This window comes from Saccostrea echinata, unplaced genomic scaffold (genome assembly GCF_033153115.1).
Source record: "Saccostrea echinata isolate AGI-Se365-2 ecotype Australia unplaced genomic scaffold, CSIRO_AGI_Sech_v1 ptg000008l, whole genome shotgun sequence".
NCBI classification, from domain to species: Eukaryota; Metazoa; Mollusca; class Bivalvia; order Ostreida; family Ostreidae; genus Saccostrea; species Saccostrea echinata.
The window spans coordinates 6,579,290-6,598,075 of record NW_026889757.1 but is presented as its reverse complement, the minus strand read 5'-3'; the positions used below and the strand labels follow the sequence as shown (position 1 = coordinate 6,598,075).

At 33.2% G+C, this 18,786-nt stretch overlaps 2 protein-coding genes across 2 annotated transcripts; both read right to left on the bottom strand.

Moving 5' to 3' along the window:
* Positions 1-3,397: 3,397 nt before the first annotated feature.
* LOC133181217 (von Willebrand factor D and EGF domain-containing protein-like) lies at positions 3,398-5,576 on the bottom strand. Its single transcript, XM_061315753.1, has 6 exons — positions 5,337-5,576; positions 5,064-5,140; positions 4,817-4,880; positions 4,063-4,275; positions 3,635-3,749; positions 3,398-3,510 (listed from the first exon to the last, which is right to left on the bottom strand). The coding sequence occupies exons 1-6, from the start codon at positions 5,517-5,519 to the stop codon at positions 3,398-3,400; spliced, it is 765 nt and encodes a 254-aa protein (XP_061171737.1). The 5' UTR covers positions 5,520-5,576.
* A 968-nt stretch (positions 5,577-6,544) lies between these two features.
* On the bottom strand, positions 6,545-16,922 carry LOC133181215 (C-type mannose receptor 2-like). The gene is made up of 7 exons (XM_061315751.1): positions 16,841-16,922; positions 16,481-16,591; positions 13,279-13,395; positions 11,065-11,226; positions 8,980-9,090; positions 6,776-6,993; positions 6,545-6,550 (listed from the first exon to the last, which is right to left on the bottom strand). The coding sequence occupies exons 1-7, from the start codon at positions 16,920-16,922 to the stop codon at positions 6,545-6,547; spliced, it is 807 nt and encodes a 268-aa protein (XP_061171735.1).
* Between the last annotated feature and the right edge of the window lie 1,864 nt (positions 16,923-18,786).

The following is an 18,786-nucleotide window of genomic DNA, read 5'->3' as shown; positions in this document are numbered from 1 at the left end:
GGGTCATGCAAAACGTTATGAACAAAAGGTTTTTCTTTTTTCAGTCTGGAAAGTGCTATTACCAAAATATCATTTACGCAGCCTTGCACAATGGGTGTTAAGTCTAAACCAGGAACACTCATGCATTTTCTTCCCGATTCATCGCCTCCCATGAAATCTTCACATATCTTTCTTGCAAAGGTTTCGTTGATATTACTTGGTGTAGGCCATTTCCTCTCCTAGGAGTAAAATCGATGTATTAGAGTTAAGTTACAATTAAATCTCATGTCAATTATGGAGATAAACATTTTATATGTCCAAATCAATTTTTGTCCAAACATGGAGGCAAAACTTTAACCTTATAAGAAACGGTGATTTTATGTTAGAAATTTTTAATATTGATGAATCTAAATACATCGCTTTATTAGATACTGAGTACATAATTCATCTACAAAAATTGAAGATTAATGACGGAGTCCATATGCAGATTCATATCCTTAAAACAGAGATACATAGCGAGTTCTGGTAAACAAACGTACTACCAAGTTTCTTTCTTTACTCCCCAAGAAAATATTAAAAGCAATAGGGGATATACCTCAGGAGTACTACACAACAACATAATTAGATACTGAGTGCATGATTACATGATTCATCAGCAAAAATTGAAGATTATTGACGGAGTCCATATGCATATTCAGATCCTTAAAACAGTTCTCGTAAACGTTCCACCAAGTTCCTTTCTTTACTCCCCAAGAAAATATTCAAAGCAATAAAGGAGATACCTCAGGAGTACTGCCCAATAACATATTCGAGAAGTCGTCTTTATCAAATGTGGATACTTTAAAAGTCCAAGGAATTTTAAGAAATTTGAAATCACAAAATTTTTCAATAACTTAAAATAAAAAATAAAACCGTACTGAAAAAGTATTTTCAACCATGCAACCCTTCCCCACGATAAATTAAAGACCAGGATATTTGCATTCCTTGTCAGTGGTCATATGCAAACTTATTTCTTTAAAAACATTCTGTTCTACACACAAGTACTCCTAGGTTGATATTAAAAAGTTACCTGAGTTTCTCATTGACAATATCTATGTAGTTTTTGAATACCAGGTTTTCCAACAATCTGTCGGTTTTTCATGGGTCCTAATTGTGTTCTTTTATAAGCAGACCTCTTTTTGTATTTTTATGAAACAATTTTTTAAACAAAACTTCTACATGAAAGGAGGTCGCTTTCTCTGGCCTTCCATTCGACATTTAGATATATCGACGACGTTTTATCAATTAACAAAATTAATTTTCAAGCTTACGTTTTTTCGATAAACCCTACTGAACTCGAAATAAAAGCCACCACAGAGTCTGACTTATCTGATTCACATTTGGTATTTTCCTATATTCTACTATTTTACTCTGTTTGTATCTGATTACTCCCCATCCTTTCGGATGACATCTGAAAGAGCGAGGCCCTTTGTCGAAGGCACGCTAAAGAACCCTCATAACTCAATGTCTCCGTGTGCAGAGTAAAGGTTTAAATTTGAAGCCCTTAATCGATACTTGGTGACATCTCATATGAAAGAAATAATTTTGTAAGGGATCTAACAATCAATCAATTCATATCCAGGTATTGAAGTGAGTTCGGGGTGACATACGCTTTTGCTCATTATAGCAGACTTTCTAATTGTCATTGTTTTTTCGAGGAACTATTACAGTAACTCAAAGATCTTACAGGCGATATGTATTCTGGATCATATTCAAATTTTTCTGCTGGAATTGTGGATCTGCATCTTATTGGTGGTGATTCTGCATCTCTGACAAGTTCCGGTGTTAAACGTTTAACTCCTAAATAAAAATAAAAGGAATAAACTTCATCAAAACGTCATTAAACAAAATATTACAACAGTCCAAGTACACGTTGTTGGCCAGAGTTCACTTTACATAATCGGGTGTAATATTAAGATTAATTGATTGTATGTTGTTTTACGTCCCATTCGAGAATTTTTCAGTCATATAGAGACGTCACCATATACCGGTGAAGGGCTTCAAATTTTGACCTTTACTCGGCACTCCAGGGCCATTGAGCAGTGAGGGATCTTTATCGTGCCAACGCCTGCCGTGAGACGGGGCTTCGGTTTTTAAGGTCTCATCCGAAGGACCTGCAACATTCACTTCAAAGTGCCGAGCGCATGGCGAAGGAACAGTGGCTACCCATTTTTTATCGACTTGGGTCAGTCGCGGCCGAGATTCGAACTCACGACCTCCCGATCACGGAGCGAGCGCTCTACCGACTGAGCTACCGTGAACGGTGGTGTAATATTAAGTACTAGAATATAGAATCATCTTGAAAAAGCTGAATATTCGTGTTGGAACGGAATAAGTTACCTGCCAAAAATACTTATTTTACAGTTTTCCCCTGAGATGCTGTTTGCTTTGTCACAAAGTGAGAAAATATCACTATCCCAAATTTTTGCAGATTAATTAAAAACTTTTATTTCATTTATTGAATTAGAGAGGTATAAACTATGCAAAAAAATAATCAAAATTTGCCCATGGTAAGACTTATGAAAATCAGCTTATGTCTTCTGAAACTAATTAGCAAGTTGGTGAATTCAGCGTCAGTATCCAGCGGTATTATCCACACATCGCATGGCTTGAAAAAGAATCATCCATGTTGCAATGTTAATGCTACTCCGCTCAAACAAGTTCTTTGCTTTGACTATGCTTATAATGCATGTTTTTAAAATTTGTTATACATGTATTTGATAAATACAATCAAAAACCTTTAGTTTGACATTTAAATCAATTTTGGTTTAAGAACTACATCAGAAGATGATCGATATTGATGAATGGAAATGTTCAGTCAATTTTACTTTGTTGTGAACAAACCTCTCTTATTTCCGAGTAGTCCTCTTCGCCTCTCAATTTCTACACACCTCATTAGATCCATGCCCTCCTGGCACATCTTAGTCTGTCCCTCTAAGCAGTCACAATAACTCTCCACTTTAATACTGGGTTCAGTTGTCACACAATAGCCCCGATATAACGACTCATCCTCAGAGACTCTAAGAAGTGAGCACATTTCCTTAGTTGTTGAATATGCATTTTCCAACTGATTTATGATTCCATGGGTAATTTATGATACTACAAAAGGTTTAATACCACAGAGTTGATCTGGCAACAATATTGCCATTATTTACCCATTCCTGATATAACCACATTTCTTATTTAAATTATATCTTATTAACAGGACTACATTTTAAAAACAAAATAGCATTCATACAAACTCAAATGAACCATCTTGTAAAAATAAAACAAAAACTTGCCTTTTTGGTTGATATTGCATTATAAAGATGAATACTGAAATTTTCAGGAAATATTTTATCAAAAAATGAATGAAAATATTTCTTAAATCAAAAAATCTTTACCTCCATGATGATGAAAACTGATTTGGTTTAAGCCCTCCTCCAGTATAAACGTTCCCATTCCTTTCCGTGAAATCGTTTGCCCTGTTACCATCAAATGTCCCACAAAGTCCTACAAGGTTTTTCCAATTTTTTGCAAACATTATCAAAATAAAAACTATTCAATTTCACTAAAATTATCTTTTATGGAAAAAAGGTGTATTTTGTGTTGTTTTCGGAAAACATTGTTCACTTACCTTCTGTATTATTAAAATCAAATGTTGAGGCTACAACTTTTACGTTTAAGAATCGTCTGCCCAAGATTGGCCTACCATCCATGACAATCACTTTTGCTCCCGTTGGTAATATAATCTGTTCAATATGTTAAAGCTTAAATGATAGATGTTGACCAGTGATTGGAACACGTCAAAAGTCACATCTTAAATCTCAATGCAATAATAACTAGCCAAAATATAATTTTACGAAAATTGAAAATGTGTTTCATAAAGTATATGATGTTTTTATCTTATTACATGCTAATGTTTGTTTCCAAATTAAACGATTTTTTAAAAAAATTAATTTAATATTTTTTTCTAAATCCCCAAAATGAAAAATTGTGCTTTTTAAAAGTAATGTCTGAACAAGGTCTTTGCAAAAAGTAATAAGAACTACCCGGCAGACATACTTCATACGACTTTCCTCCAGCAATTCTAATGATTTCTGTCCCCGGTGTTAAATCTCCATTGAGGTACATTTTCAGATTATGAGGCGTGCGTCTGGACGATTGTCCCATGGAAGGTCCACAGACGTCGATAAGAATGACGTCATCCACAGATCGCACAACAACTGCACAGTTACATGCGGCTACATTGTTACATCTGCGGTAGTATGTTCGAACCTGATGAATACAATGAAATCTTGAAATGAAAGGAAATTTTGTGGTTGCCCTTACCTCTAGATTAAAGATAGAGAATGAATAGTTGAATATGTATGTAGCTGCAATGAATTCAACACAGGACGAAAGATATATATATATGAAATGCATACAAAAAGTATAATATTAGTTATTCACCTAAAAATGGAAGTATAATGATAGTATAATAGTTAAAAAAAAGCGAATTTAATCAACAGTGACCAATTTCATTAATCCTTAAAACAGAGAAAACAAGAGTGGGAACAAAGACCAACAAGAGGAGTCAGCACTCCCTGTCAACCGGTCACACCCGCCGTGAGCCCTCTCTATGATCAAGAAAACAGGGGTCAAAATTAGTTTGATAAGAGTAAGAAAAAGTAATAAAAAAATAAGTACTTTTATTCCTAAGACAATACTGACCAACTGTAATAATAAAAAGAAACTGGAGTGAGGTCACTTTAATTGGAAAGTCAGCTGCTGATGGAGGACTTAAATATACAACTTGGTCTAATTAATTAAAAATTACCTCGTAAGGCAAGGATTTATGTCTGTATAGAATAAACTCTCCTTCCAAATAGTTATCGTAATATCTAGAAAATAAGCAAAATTTAAATCTTTTTAATTCGTTCCAAAAACATATTCGCAACATGTTCATTTTCAATAAAGAAAACTAGCAAGTGACTAAAAACCCCTATAAATAAAAATGTATAATATTTATATAATACATAATAAAGTATACATGAATGAACTTTATCCAAACTTTAAAAGCTTACCTTCCGTCAAACGTTGTCATGTGTGGATCATTAATTGAAGAACATACAGCGATTTTATCTCCATCCACAATCGTGACCTATGTTGTATATTAAATTTATTAGAAATGAAATACTTGGCAAACATATTAATTTTTCTTCAACGATATATACAGGATAAAACCAATACGAAAAAAAACCTATTCTATTTTTCTGTAAATTTAACGATTGTATCACTCCATACAAAAATAAGATTTAATGAATATGTCTATCCTATTTTATATTTTAATCTCTTACTGGTACAGTGGATATTAGTTCTGTCTTGTTAGAAGTCTGTAAGTAGATTCGGATATTTCTGCCCTTGTCTCGGTCCTTAAGACCATCTGATGCCGCCTTGACCGGAATCACCACGCCTGAGTCCCAATTATTCATGGTAATCAAGTACGAACATGGCTTCCTGTAGCTGTGAGATTCGAACATACCAAACACCGCTTGACTTACTGGGCATCGTGATCTGGGACATTTTATATCCCATCCTGTGTATATTTTTCAAAATAAACAGTTTAATATGATGGTGACAAAAAGATATATTGATAGGATTTCAGTTATAGGTTTAAAAATCTTTCTTTTATTTTTATGATTTTTTTTTTATTTTTTATTTTTTTATTTATTTATTTATTTTTGTTCAGGTAAAAATTCAAAATTTTCATTTCCATCCAATCAAGACAAAGATAATTTGCCAAAAACACAGGAACATGTTTCCTGCCTTTTTAAAAAAATCTAAACTAAAAACGAACTGTGTTTAGCTAGCTCAGCAGATACAAATATTTCACAGTTGTTATGCTGGTTTTTCCTATCACAGAACAGAATGGGCGGTACCGTGCTGGTTACATTCATATTAACAGGTCCCGATCCTTCATGTATGGTCATTGGATTCTCACTTTCAACCTTTATCAAAATGTAAAAATAATGCCTAGCTTATTGTAGACAACAGGAGTACCTCATATAACAAAGATGTGCCTTTTAAGTAAAATAGATTAAATCTGACAACCAATAATCAGTGCATTATTTTTTCTCAGCATTCATATAACTTGTTATTGGATTTTTTTCCATGTAATTGAATTAAATACCATAATCAGAAAGTATATTCTTCGATTCATTTCTTTGTAAATGATAATGTAAACATAATTAGTATATATATTTTGTAGTGATTCCACACATTTCATAATATGTGTGATATAATTAGTCTTTTGTATAAAAAATAATTGTTATATTTGTATATAGTATATTTGGTTGCATGTCATATGTAAAAGAGCCAATTAAAAATACACTCAATAATTTCATCTTCGTCGTTACCTTTACATACCTGTAATTTAGCATTGAGTAATTTTGTACTTTTAGGTAATCCTTCTCTGGTACAGTTTCCAAGCCAACAAAAAACTAGAGTACATTGAATCTGAAATGAAATTAACTTATTTATGCATTCATAAATAAAATAAGCTTCTCTAAAGCTAGAAGTAACAAAAGAATTTCCTTTTTATTTTCTGAAATAGTTTGAATTCTATTGCTTGCACACAAATATTATATATGTACTGATACTCAGTTGGCATGCATACTTTTTCTTCAATTGTCTCAACTACCAGCATTTATTTGGTTGTTATCACATCGTTTCACTTTTATTTTTGCTTATTTCATAAGTTTTCTCCAAGGAAAATTTACCATATTTTTATAAGTACCTGGTCTCCATGAAGCAGCATGGGTATTTCATCACCCTGCAGGAAACTACTGTTCTGGTTTTGCAGGGTTTCTTCTTTTATTACTTGATCGTTCAGATGCCATATTACCCTAACCTGGATGTCTGAGGGATTAAATGTGTATGTACACACAAACCCTGTGTCCTGTATGGTCTCACCGACATTTAACGTCAGTACATGATCTATCAGCTGAACAGCATCTGAATAAGAAACAAATTATATTTATCAATTTGAAAGCAGGTAACTTCTGGGAAGAGTAATCAAAGAAAGTACCAACTAGCAAAAAGAGGACTGGTATATTTATTGACGTAACCAATTTTTCTTAAAATTTTGTTGTTTAATTCCAATAGTCATAGTTTCAAACTATTATAAATATTTTACTTTTGTTTATTAGATTAAAATATTCCTTCATTTTTAAATCAGATTTTCCATGAAGACTTTCTGAGGAAGCCAAATGCACTGTTGAATACTAATAAATATATAAAGTCATTATTATTTGATAACTGATTCTTTTGTGGAATAACCAGAAGCTTTTATTTGTAGAGTTCTTCTTTGTAAATTGAGAATAAAAACAGGATCCGATATTTTACTCTCGAGAATACTGAATATGAAAGAAGAGAGTCTATTCTTGCTAATCAAGAAAAATCGGAGACTTTCTTTTGGTTTTAGAATATTTTGGGGACAAATGAGCTTTTTTTTCAAAAGAAAAATATGCTCTTTATGCAGAAAAAACTTAATGATAATGAGTACGTACTATTTTTTTCACATATGAACATGTGTAGGCCAGAACAGCTGCCGTCAATCCACTTCTCCTCACTACCGACTTTCAATGCACAATCATTATTCGCATTATTCGGCTCACCTTTAACAGAAAAGTATTGCTTATTAACAATTTCAAAAACTCCTACCAATAATTAAACAGACAAAATTGTGGAAGGACGTTAATTGTCACTGCTTTTGTTATCAAAAGGAAAAAAGAAATTTTTGGTTTTAATAAAGTAGCAGACGCTAAACATCTCTTCTAAACACTACATTTTATCTTTGTTTTCTTTTTATTCACCATGTTATTCATTTTATCTTCATAAAATGTTTCAAAATAGTAGATTAGTTTTGCCCTTCAGAGTGACTAACATTATTTTCCTTCCCAATTCAATTTATTATTTAAAAATTTGCAAACAATGAGAGACAGCCCTTTATTCAAACTTTTCGTTTTAATAGAGTTCTGATTTTTTTGGTTTGCTCTGCTCCCAATTTGTATTGTTTAAATGGACTATAAGCTTGAATACTGTTCGTTATCTCCATATTTCAGACAATCTAAATGTAACTGCATGTCTGCATTTTTCTTCTTAATGATCAAAATCATGTGAAAAAAGAAAAACACAACATTTGATGATGTAGAAGACTGCATTTGTTCCATATTCTGAGAGCTTATTATTCCACACGCTTGAAAAGTGGGGGATATATAGTGATGGTGGTGTCCGTCCTTACTTCCTTTGTTACACTTCGGATCTTTTCCTTATCCGCAACTACTCTTACACTTCTGACCTTTTTTTTACATAGCTACATTGTCCATCTCAGATTTTACGTTTCGTTCGGAGACATATTTGGGGTTTCCATAGCAAAACATGGATGTTGCCATTCTAGGTTTGCTTGGGGGTAGCCATCTCTTATCCACGACTCCTCTTACACCACTGAGTGCAATTTAATTACATTTTCACAGAATCTTTATGACAGAGTGCCATTTTGCACCTCCTATTTTACGTTTCTATCAGAATGATATTTGGGGTTTCCATAGCAAAGAGTAGACTTGCCATTCTTTATTTAACATTGGGGATACCTATCTCTAATCTGCAGCTCCTCCTATACTACTGAATAAAAGTTAATGAGACTTCACGGAATCGTATTTACATTGTGTAATTTTGTGCCCTATTTTACGTTTTCATTGGACTGATATTTGGGGTTTCACATAGTAAAACATGGACTTTGTCATTATACTTAAAAAAAGATGGTACCCATTCTTTAACGCAACTCAGCCTAAACCTCTGAATGAAATTCAATGGAACTCTCTCAGAATCTCATTTATATACTGGAAAGAAATGTACTTTGCAATTATACGCATATGGGAGCGGGGTATCATTTTGTGAGATCAGTGCTCACAGTACATCTAATTTAATTACTGCATTCACCTGTTTGCCAGTTGGTATAATTCCATTTGACCCTAGTTCCTGTCCACGCCCAGTTTCCTTCCTGTGGCCCGTCTGTAGCACCCAACCAAATAGGCACTCCTTCTGACAAACCTTTAAAAGTGTTTACATTTATAACTACAAGTATTTAACCTTGAAGCTATAACGTTTCCACTGACCCATATAAACAAACAAGGCAGCGATTATTTAGTCTGTCCGGTCTGTACTGTTGCTGTTTCATTCCATCTTATATTTTTGAATGAGTCGCCCTCGTGGCGCAGTGGTTAGAGCGTCTGCTCTAGAATCGCGGAGTTAGGAGTTGATCCTTATGTCGCGGGTTTGAATCCCACTGTGGGACGTGGAGACCGGTCCTTCGGATGAGACCGTATAAACCGAGGTCAAGTGTCGCATTAGGTGCTGGCACGAAATAGATCCCTCACTGCTCAATGGCCCTGAGTGCCGAGTACGTCAAAAATTTGCAGCTCTCCACCGGCAAGTGGTGGCGTCTCCATATGAGTGAAAAATTCTCGGGAGGGACGTTAAACAACACACAAACAAACAAAAAATATTTTTGAATGATTTCATAGATGAAAGATACCTATATAAATTTATCATAAAAAATAATTTTCTCTCAGTATACAAATAATATTCAGGTATGATGTTTTATGCCTGTTGTTACACTTTTCAAAAGAGTGAAATTAAGTGGCAATAAAATTGCTTACACGGCTGCACAGCCATATGCATGTAAGTATTTTATGATTACCGGTAATGTTAATCATTAAAGATCAATCTGAAACATTTTCCCTGTAATTTAACAAATGTGAAACAATTTTTTTAAACAATTACTTAAACAGCTTTATTGACATATTAAGGACATACGCAACGTACCTTACCTACTGATAATTTTTCAAGATATTCTTAATTTATGATTATAGTGCCATCAGATGTTCATAGACAAAAAATCAGCATGCATAACCAGGGGTTTTGAAAAGATATCAACTGATGAAAATTCTTGTATAATTCAAAGAAAAATATACAAAAATTACTAAACATATATTCTAGATGTTTTATTTATCCAAACTTGTTTTAGAAGAAGTGCACAACAGCATACATAGACATTCAAATGTAGCACACAGTTCCTTTAAGTAAAAGAACTCTTCAACTCCAGGGAAAAAGACAATAAAGTTCAAACTACATTGCTATGTCCTTAAAAGATATTCACGGGTGATCTCGTTTTTTCACTCATTAGTAAAATACGAGATCAGCCGTCGATATCCGACGATGAACGGTGTTCTGAAATTTAAAATATAAAACTATGATTCGTATAGTGGAATTTTCTTCCCCCTACATGCAAGATAAACTATGATGATAACATTCAAAATAATTATGTAGACATGCGACTTATTGATGTCAACATGCAAAATAATTATGTTGACATGCAAGTTAACAATCTTTATAGAGAATCTATTTTTAATGCTGGTAAACTTACAGACGCCATTATATGACATAATACAAGCAAGATGTAACAGAATTATCTTGACATGCGACTTATTTACGTCAACATGCAACTTATTTATGTCAACATCCGACTTATATATGTCAACATGCGAGTTATATTTTAAAATGCAAGATATTTATGTCAACATGCAGATAATAAGTTGCATTTCAACATACATATCTCGCATGTTGACATAATTAACTCGCATATTAACATAATTATCTTGCATGTTGAAATAAATAGGATACATGTCTACATAATTATCTTGCATGTTAACATAAATAAGTCGCATGTTCTACACAATTATCTCGTATGTTAACATGAATAAGTCGCATAGCAAGATGAAACTTGCTTGTATGATGTCAGATAATGGCGTTAGTAAGCAAGTTTACCAACATTAAGATTAAATTTTCTAAAGAGATCTAAAGAGATTGTTAACTTGCATGTCAGCATGAATATTTTGCATGTTGACATAAATAAGTCGCATGTCTACATAATAATGTTACATATTAACATAATTTATCTTGCATGTAGGGGGCAGAAATATGCCACCATAGATTTGTGTAGATATGTAGGAAAATTTGTTTTACCATGAACAAAAGTCATCTCCGAGGAGGTCTCAATGTTGACCAATGAGGCCGAGTTTTGCTGACAGGTTTTCATGGCATTAGACCACTTCATCTTTGTTTTTAATAACTTGTACCCATGTCCGTCTTTGTATATCCAGGTAGAATCACATAGGGATAGTCCAGCTTTCATCAACAAGGAAACAGACAATACAAAACAATTCCATTTTTTTTTTAAAAATCTTTTTATTTTCATAGATGTAGGGTAAGTCAGGGTAATTTCGACCACCGTTTAATTTCGACCACAGGAACACAGCACCACACAAAGATCTACGGTAGTGTTGAGACAAGTTTAATTTATTCGTAATTATAGAAAACTATTCCTCAAATTGTGTGTCCTAGTATAATTATTCATCGCAAATATGGCTTGATCAGAGATATAAATAATATTTTTACTATTATTTATGTTTCCAGTTTGACGCTCGAAGTCTCCGTCTTCAGTGCACTTGATTTGATCAAGGAAATGCAAGAGAGACAACTCATACAACCTCTATTTCAGTTTAACCTTGTTCAGCAGTCTACAGCACGAATTAAATAAAAATTGTTTTATTTTTTCTTGGAATATCTTTAAGTTGCAGAATTTGACAAATTTATCTTGGATTTCTCTCAAAATGCACAAGAAACCTCCATTTGATATTGGTCGAAATTACCCCTACTGATTTTAAGGACGCGGGGTAAATTCGACCACTTATTCTGAAATATGTATGTTGTCTTTAACAGCTGTTTAATGCAATGCAGAGTTAGATCTTTAAAAAAATGATTATACTTTATATGTACAATATTATCTACATATAACCTTTTATATTAAAAAAAAAATATGTCAGATTAATTATCATATGCATGCCTGCTATAAATATTGTCCGGGCCATTCACGAGGGTGCATCACTGATCGACGTGCGAGAGAACACGGAGTCGGCACTGGCTTTGAATTAACACATGACGAGAGCAATCCAAAAGTTTTCAAACCCGTCAAATTAACAAAAGAGGGGGTGCAGGCAATATTAAATATAAGTTAAAAAAAAATCAGGTTTTTGTAAATTTTTTTTCATTATTACGAATGCGTAAACTTGGACGGATAAGACTGAGGCTATCGAAAACCAACGAACCAGTCGTATTTAGATCGTATCACACAGTCAAACACAAATCCAAATAGTACCCAAAATATCAGAACAACACACCAAAAGAGCTACAACAATCTTGAAACAAAAAAAACCCCACTATGATGTTATACGAAATAAATGATTTGTTTGAGTTTGTTTTTTGTTCCGGGGGGGGGGGGGGGGTTCAGAGGACTTTGCTTCCGTAAATCTTTATTTAATTGACTTGATCGAATTTCTCAGGATCTATCTCTTTTAAGAATGAACAAAACACGTAAAATACGTAATACAACGCATTCCAAATGAATGTGTATGTGGTAAAAATTAGTGAAGAAAAATATACGTAATTCCAATGCTATGCTCAAACCTTATACAGATATATACAATCTGAATGATTCTGTTGTGAAAAGACGATATTAAATAAAATTCCTTTTGGGTTGGACAATTTAAAAATCATAAAGAAATTATTTGTGGAATCTGAGAAAATTTTATCTATTTGCATAAGTATATATCACAATTTTAAAATATAGAGTTGGCGAATTAAAAGCAGAATTTAGAATAAAGAATGAGAATTAAGATGTCTGTAAAACGGTATTGAAAAGCTTAAGTAACCCAACTCATTTCTTAACTGTATGGATATACTAGTACTTACCCATTTTAATCTTTTTATTGAGAGAGATAGAGATAGATACACGTATATTCTAAATAGGGCAATATAGTTTCTCGGACCATAATTTTGAATAAAATGCGACAGGTAGAGTTTACTTTCATTGCAAGAGTTATCTTTCTTTTTGATGTTTGTTGTGGTCGAAATTACCCCAAGTCCGGTCGAAATTAACCCATGCAACATGCTTACCTATTTTTAAACCAATTCATTATTTTTTATGCATTTTAACTACCAAAGCAGAAAAATATGAAGAAAAAAAATCAATGTAATTTATTCCGAATCTTTTTTAAACTAGTACATTTGAAAGCAGTCGTGTTTTGTGGATTGAAAGCCACAAATCAGCAAAAGTGGTCGAAATTACCCCACTCTACCCTATAAAAAAAAGAATGAAGAATAAAACCTGAAAATTCTTACCTTTCTGTTCACATATGTATGGCATATTAATGGATCCGGAACATATGTAATCATTCCATAAATCAGCATTCCAGAAATGGAGACAGTCTTCGTTACCCCTATAGTTATCTGGTTGTCCTGAATAACATGAGAATCAAAATATTTCTAGCGATATAATTTTTAACGTTCGCTCAAAACTTAATTTTCAATTCAATTCACTTTTTTTTATTGGAGATTTACATGTATGTTAATATTGAATTATTTTTCGTTTCGCTAGTTTAGCATGTCATACATATGGGGATCAATTTGTCTGGTGTCTGTAGTGTCAGTACGTCTGTCTGTCAGCCTGTAAAAGAAAAATCACACTTTTATATAAAAATAGAACTCACATGTTTTATATCATATCGTTGAAAATAGAAAATAGCACAGCAAAACACAGATATACGAAGGTGCTTAAAGTTTTAATCGGGAGTTTAACATTGTAGTTTGGAAAAAAACACAGTAGGCACAGGGATCGATCCGTACGTACATAACCAGGCGTTTTCAATGCGGAAAATCAGGAGTTTTGAGATATGTATCACAGAATATGCATCACAGAATATCTATTGAAGGTACTTTACATCTTAAGATATTTGTTCATGTCAAAAGAAATAAGACAACATGAATTATCAATCTGTCAGAATTCCCATGGGTACAGTTGCGCCCAGTTATAAACAGTAGGCCCGTAGAACGCAGGGGGGCAGCCCCCCTCCCCACTTTTTCTCAGAATATATTACTTTGCTGAAGCAAATTTTCCTTTAGATGCTGCTTGCCCCCCCCCCCCCTACTTTTTGATGTAAGTTTTGTGTGTGTGTGTGTGTTTTTTTTTCTTTTGCTTGTCAGATAATTTTGGTAAGTTTAGGTTTTTTTTTTTTTTTTTTTTGCTTATCAGATTTTTTTTTTTAGCGAAGTCCCCCCCCCCCCCCAAATTTTGAAATAGTTGCTACGGGCCTGGGCAGACCTTTTTTGTATTCATATGAAGCAGAATTTATTCCAAAACTTCTACATGAAAAGGAGAAGTCTCTTGCTGTGGCCTTCAATTTGACATTTAGATATATTGACAACGTTTTATGAATTAATAATATTCATTTCCATCCCTACATTGATTCGTTATATCAATTTGAACTGAACATAGACACACCACAGAGTCAGACACATCTGTTTCATATATGATATTTTACTAGAGAAAGACATAAATGACAAACTAACAACAAAACTTTGTAATAAACGTGATGACTTTAACTCTTCTATCGTCAACTTCCCTTATTTGTGTACCAACATACCATTGTCACCTGCATATGGAGTTTATGTCTCCCAGTTGATTCGATACGCAAGAGCCTGCTCTACGAACAATTTTTAAAACAAGGCAAGCTATTGACAAATAAGCTGATGATAAAAGGATATCAACATTTCATTTAAGGTCAATATTTTGCAAATTCTATGGTCGATTACAAAGAAGGAGATGAAAATGTACAGATGTTAACCACGAACAACTACCGGCGAAAACAGATAGCAATAGCTCATCTGTGTGAATAATGTGAACTTAGAATGGTACGTACTCAGAAATTTTCATACCTAGTGATTGGTCATAAACAAAGTCACTTTGTTAAACATCCCTCTGAATCTACGCAACAAGTACTCAAACGTTGATATTAAAAGGATGATGGAATCCTCATTGACAACGTCTATGTAGTCTTTGGAGACCAGGTCTTCCAACAAACTGTTGGAATTTCGAAGGGCACTAATTGTGCACTTTCATTAGCTGACCTGTTTTTATATTCCTATGTAGTAGAATTTATTCAAAAACTTCTACAATTGACTATTTGGATGTTTTACTGACAATAGACGATAAAGACCAGCTAATAAGTAAACTGTATGACAAACGAGATGACTTCATCTTTTCCATCGTCAACTTTCCTTACTTATATATAGTAGTACTCCACTATCACCAGCATATGGTGTTTACGTCTTTCAACTTATTCGATACTCAGAGCATGCTCAGAGCCGATCAGTTTTTAAACCAAGGCAGGCTACTGACAGATAAGTTGATGTTAAAGGGATTTCAACAACATCGGTTAAACTCAGCATTTCGTAAATTCTATGGTCGTTATAATAACCTTGTTAGTAAATATAACCCATCATTGGATCGAATTTTGACTAACATATTTCATATCAATTGTTAGGCCTTCGAATTTATACTGAATTTGACAACGGAATGTCCCGTCTACCTGATCAATACAAAGGGCTCACGACGGGTGTAACCGGTCTACAGGGGATGCTCATTCCTTCTAGGCATCTGATCCCACTTCTGGAATTTCCGGGGTCCGTTTTCTATACACTGTTCACAAATTTGTTTGTACGGGTTTTTGGTTTTTTTTTTTTTAGATCAATCATTGTCCGTTACCTTAACCTTTTTCACTGATATAAAAAAGATTTTTTTAAATTTATATTGGGGAGGGGGGGTTATGTTTATACTTCAATAATGGCACAAGTTGAATTTTAATTCTTATATGAGGTCTGACATTGATACAAGTACATGTATGTTACTAAGCATGTTAGTTCACCCATCTGTTTCGATAACTCTTGGTATTCTCGTGTTCTTAAAGAAAAATTCAGACGTTGTGTGAATAGCTGTTATTGCAAATAAATACCTTATAGGAGAACTTATCTGTATTTTTTTTCCGTGTAATTTTCCTCTCCAAATAAGTTGATAAGTAAAATATTTCGATTCTTTGATGATTTAATTTGAAATTTAAGCAAAAGTAAACAATCAATTCTATAAATATTATTACAGTGAAAGATTCAGATGCTTCGAAATGTTTTGATTTTTTTACACTTATTACTCTATCCCCTACACTCCCTCCCGGACAACTACCGTTACCAACTTAAAATTCCAAAAACATAGTCATAGTGCTAAGATAAAATATTCTCTTAAATATTAAATAATCTAAAACTATTGAAAGTTATGAAAACTCTTAATTCATCCATGACTTGCTTGTTTGGTTTACACAAAATATGAAATTTAACTTTTTTCAATTTTCACCCCCCCCCCCCCCAACTTCCTACAAAAATATTTCCCAAGAATTCATTTATTTGTTGTAGATTTTAATAGAATGTATGGAATTCAATGAATTTGTTTTGCTAATGTGTTTCATTAGTATTTTGCATGCATCAGTTGACTTACGTGGGTCCCAGCGTGTATACCCCCAGGGCTGATCACTACTGTACCAAAGCCAATGACCCTCATCTGAGGCATCAGAAGCACCTAACCAAGCCTGAAGTCCATTAGCGAGCTCTGAAATCAGTGTAAGATAATTCATGGCCTTTGCCTTTAGAGCTCTCTCTCCCTTTCTCGAACGAACGAACGAACGAAGGGAGTAAAACAAATTTCATAGCATTAAAATTACAATTGTTTTGCAATCAGTTAAACAACATGAATTCTTCTCGGTGCTAAAAATGGAATTGACATTTATTTATCTTTGAAATATAAGCAGTTAATTTTAATTCCTTGTGTTTAGAGTTTTATGAAATAAATTTCCCTTACTATATACAAAGTCTTGTTCGTCGTTTGATCCAATGTCCACCAGACTGCTGTCTTCGGCCTGGCATGCCTTCAGAGCATCCATCCAGGTTTTTGTAGACGTGTACAATTTGTAACAACTCTCACCAAAGCTAGACCACCCAGGTTTGCACGTCACTGCAGACACTTATAATTTCCAAAATATAAAAAGGAATGTTATTGTTACTGCCTTAAAAACCACAGTTTAATCAATGTATTTGAATGGTCTGATATAGTTTATAGTATTAATATGATTTAATTAAGGACAGATGATACAAACAAACATAACAACTAAAGTCATTTTGAACATCGATAGAAAGTTTACAATATTTCAGTATTTTAGAAATTTAATATAAGCATCATTTACAGCCTAAAAAGTTCCTAAAAATATATCAATCCAGGCATCATTATTTTTTTTTTCTTGGGGGGGGGGGGGAGGGTTATCATCTGTCCTTAACATTATTTTAATACCATGTGTTTTGAAGGTACTAGTAATGTGTTCTACTAGAATGAATGAGAGGATATTAATGGTATTGTTGTAGAACTAAATAAAATACAAAATAAACTCATTTTTTCACGTTAATTTAAAAATAGAACCAAGTGGGTTTTGTAATGTCTGCTTTTATTCTTTGTACTTTTTACCTAACCATAGTAGGAGTTCAAATTGACCCTTCAGTATGGATTATAATGGAGCCGAGGCCCCAAAGGGACAGGGGCTTATTGCTATTAAGGATTGGGGAGAAGCAAGGATAATGACCCACATCAAAGGTTACAGGATGCTAAACTTCACCAGTTTTCTTATTAAAATGTAAGAACATTTAAAATAGTTTTGATAAGCTTCTAACAAGTTAAGCACCATCAATAGAGGTACACGAGGGTGAACTTGTAAAAAGTGTCTAAAGAAATAACTGTTTTTAACTCTCCATTCCCGAGAAAAAATAGCTTCATGTTTAAGCACGGCAAACCTCCTGAATTGAAAGGCTGAATTGATATTCGTTTTTCAACGAATACATGAGGACCTCATTAAGAAATTAAAAGCTACCATAATTACACTGGATATCAATCCTTGGTCAATTTCCTATGATTCATAACACCCTATCTTACATAATGTAGAATCAAATAACTGAAAGCCATCTATAACAGTAGCCAATTTAATCGACCCTTACGTGCAAACAGAAGTTAAAAACCCCTTCAGAAGTGAGACATACAGTGTATTTCATTTCTAACTTTAAGAACTGATACGGTTAATTTCATCTTGGCTGCTCGGTGAGAGTGTTGAAAAGATTTAAAGTAGTTCATGTTTGACCTTGAAGGTTAACGACTGATAGATGATCTTGGTAGAATGTTATATATACATGTATAAGAGAATTTATACATCTAAAACATAAACAGAATTATTGAGATCGGATTCAAAATAACATTGAAAAAATGAAATTTTTGATAGGATAAGTCTTTTTATTCATTAATACCAAAAGACATATAGACCACGTACTGAATAACGTAATTTACAGTAACTTTATAAACGGCACAGTTTGTTCGGTGCCATCTATCAATCATAGTTTTTAATTCTTAAAAGAGATTAAGATCAGATCTTAATTTTAGGAAATAATTAAATATTTCGGCATAATAAGTTATTATTTGACACTGCGTATCATCGCAAATATAAAATGTACAATAGATTTTTTATTGTTTTCTTTCATTTGCTATACATCCAAACCCTACTCATTGCTGAATTCTGTTTATTCAAAATTGAGACAAGTTTGCTTTGTTTATATATATATATTTTTTCTTTAGAAGATTTTGGAAATCCACGACAATTTTCAACCAGTACTTTTCAGCACTGACTTTTCATTCGTCGCTTCTACTTTTTCGTTAGCAAATATGCTGGATATATTTTCACACAAAGTAATTTTAGATGAAATTTACTGTCA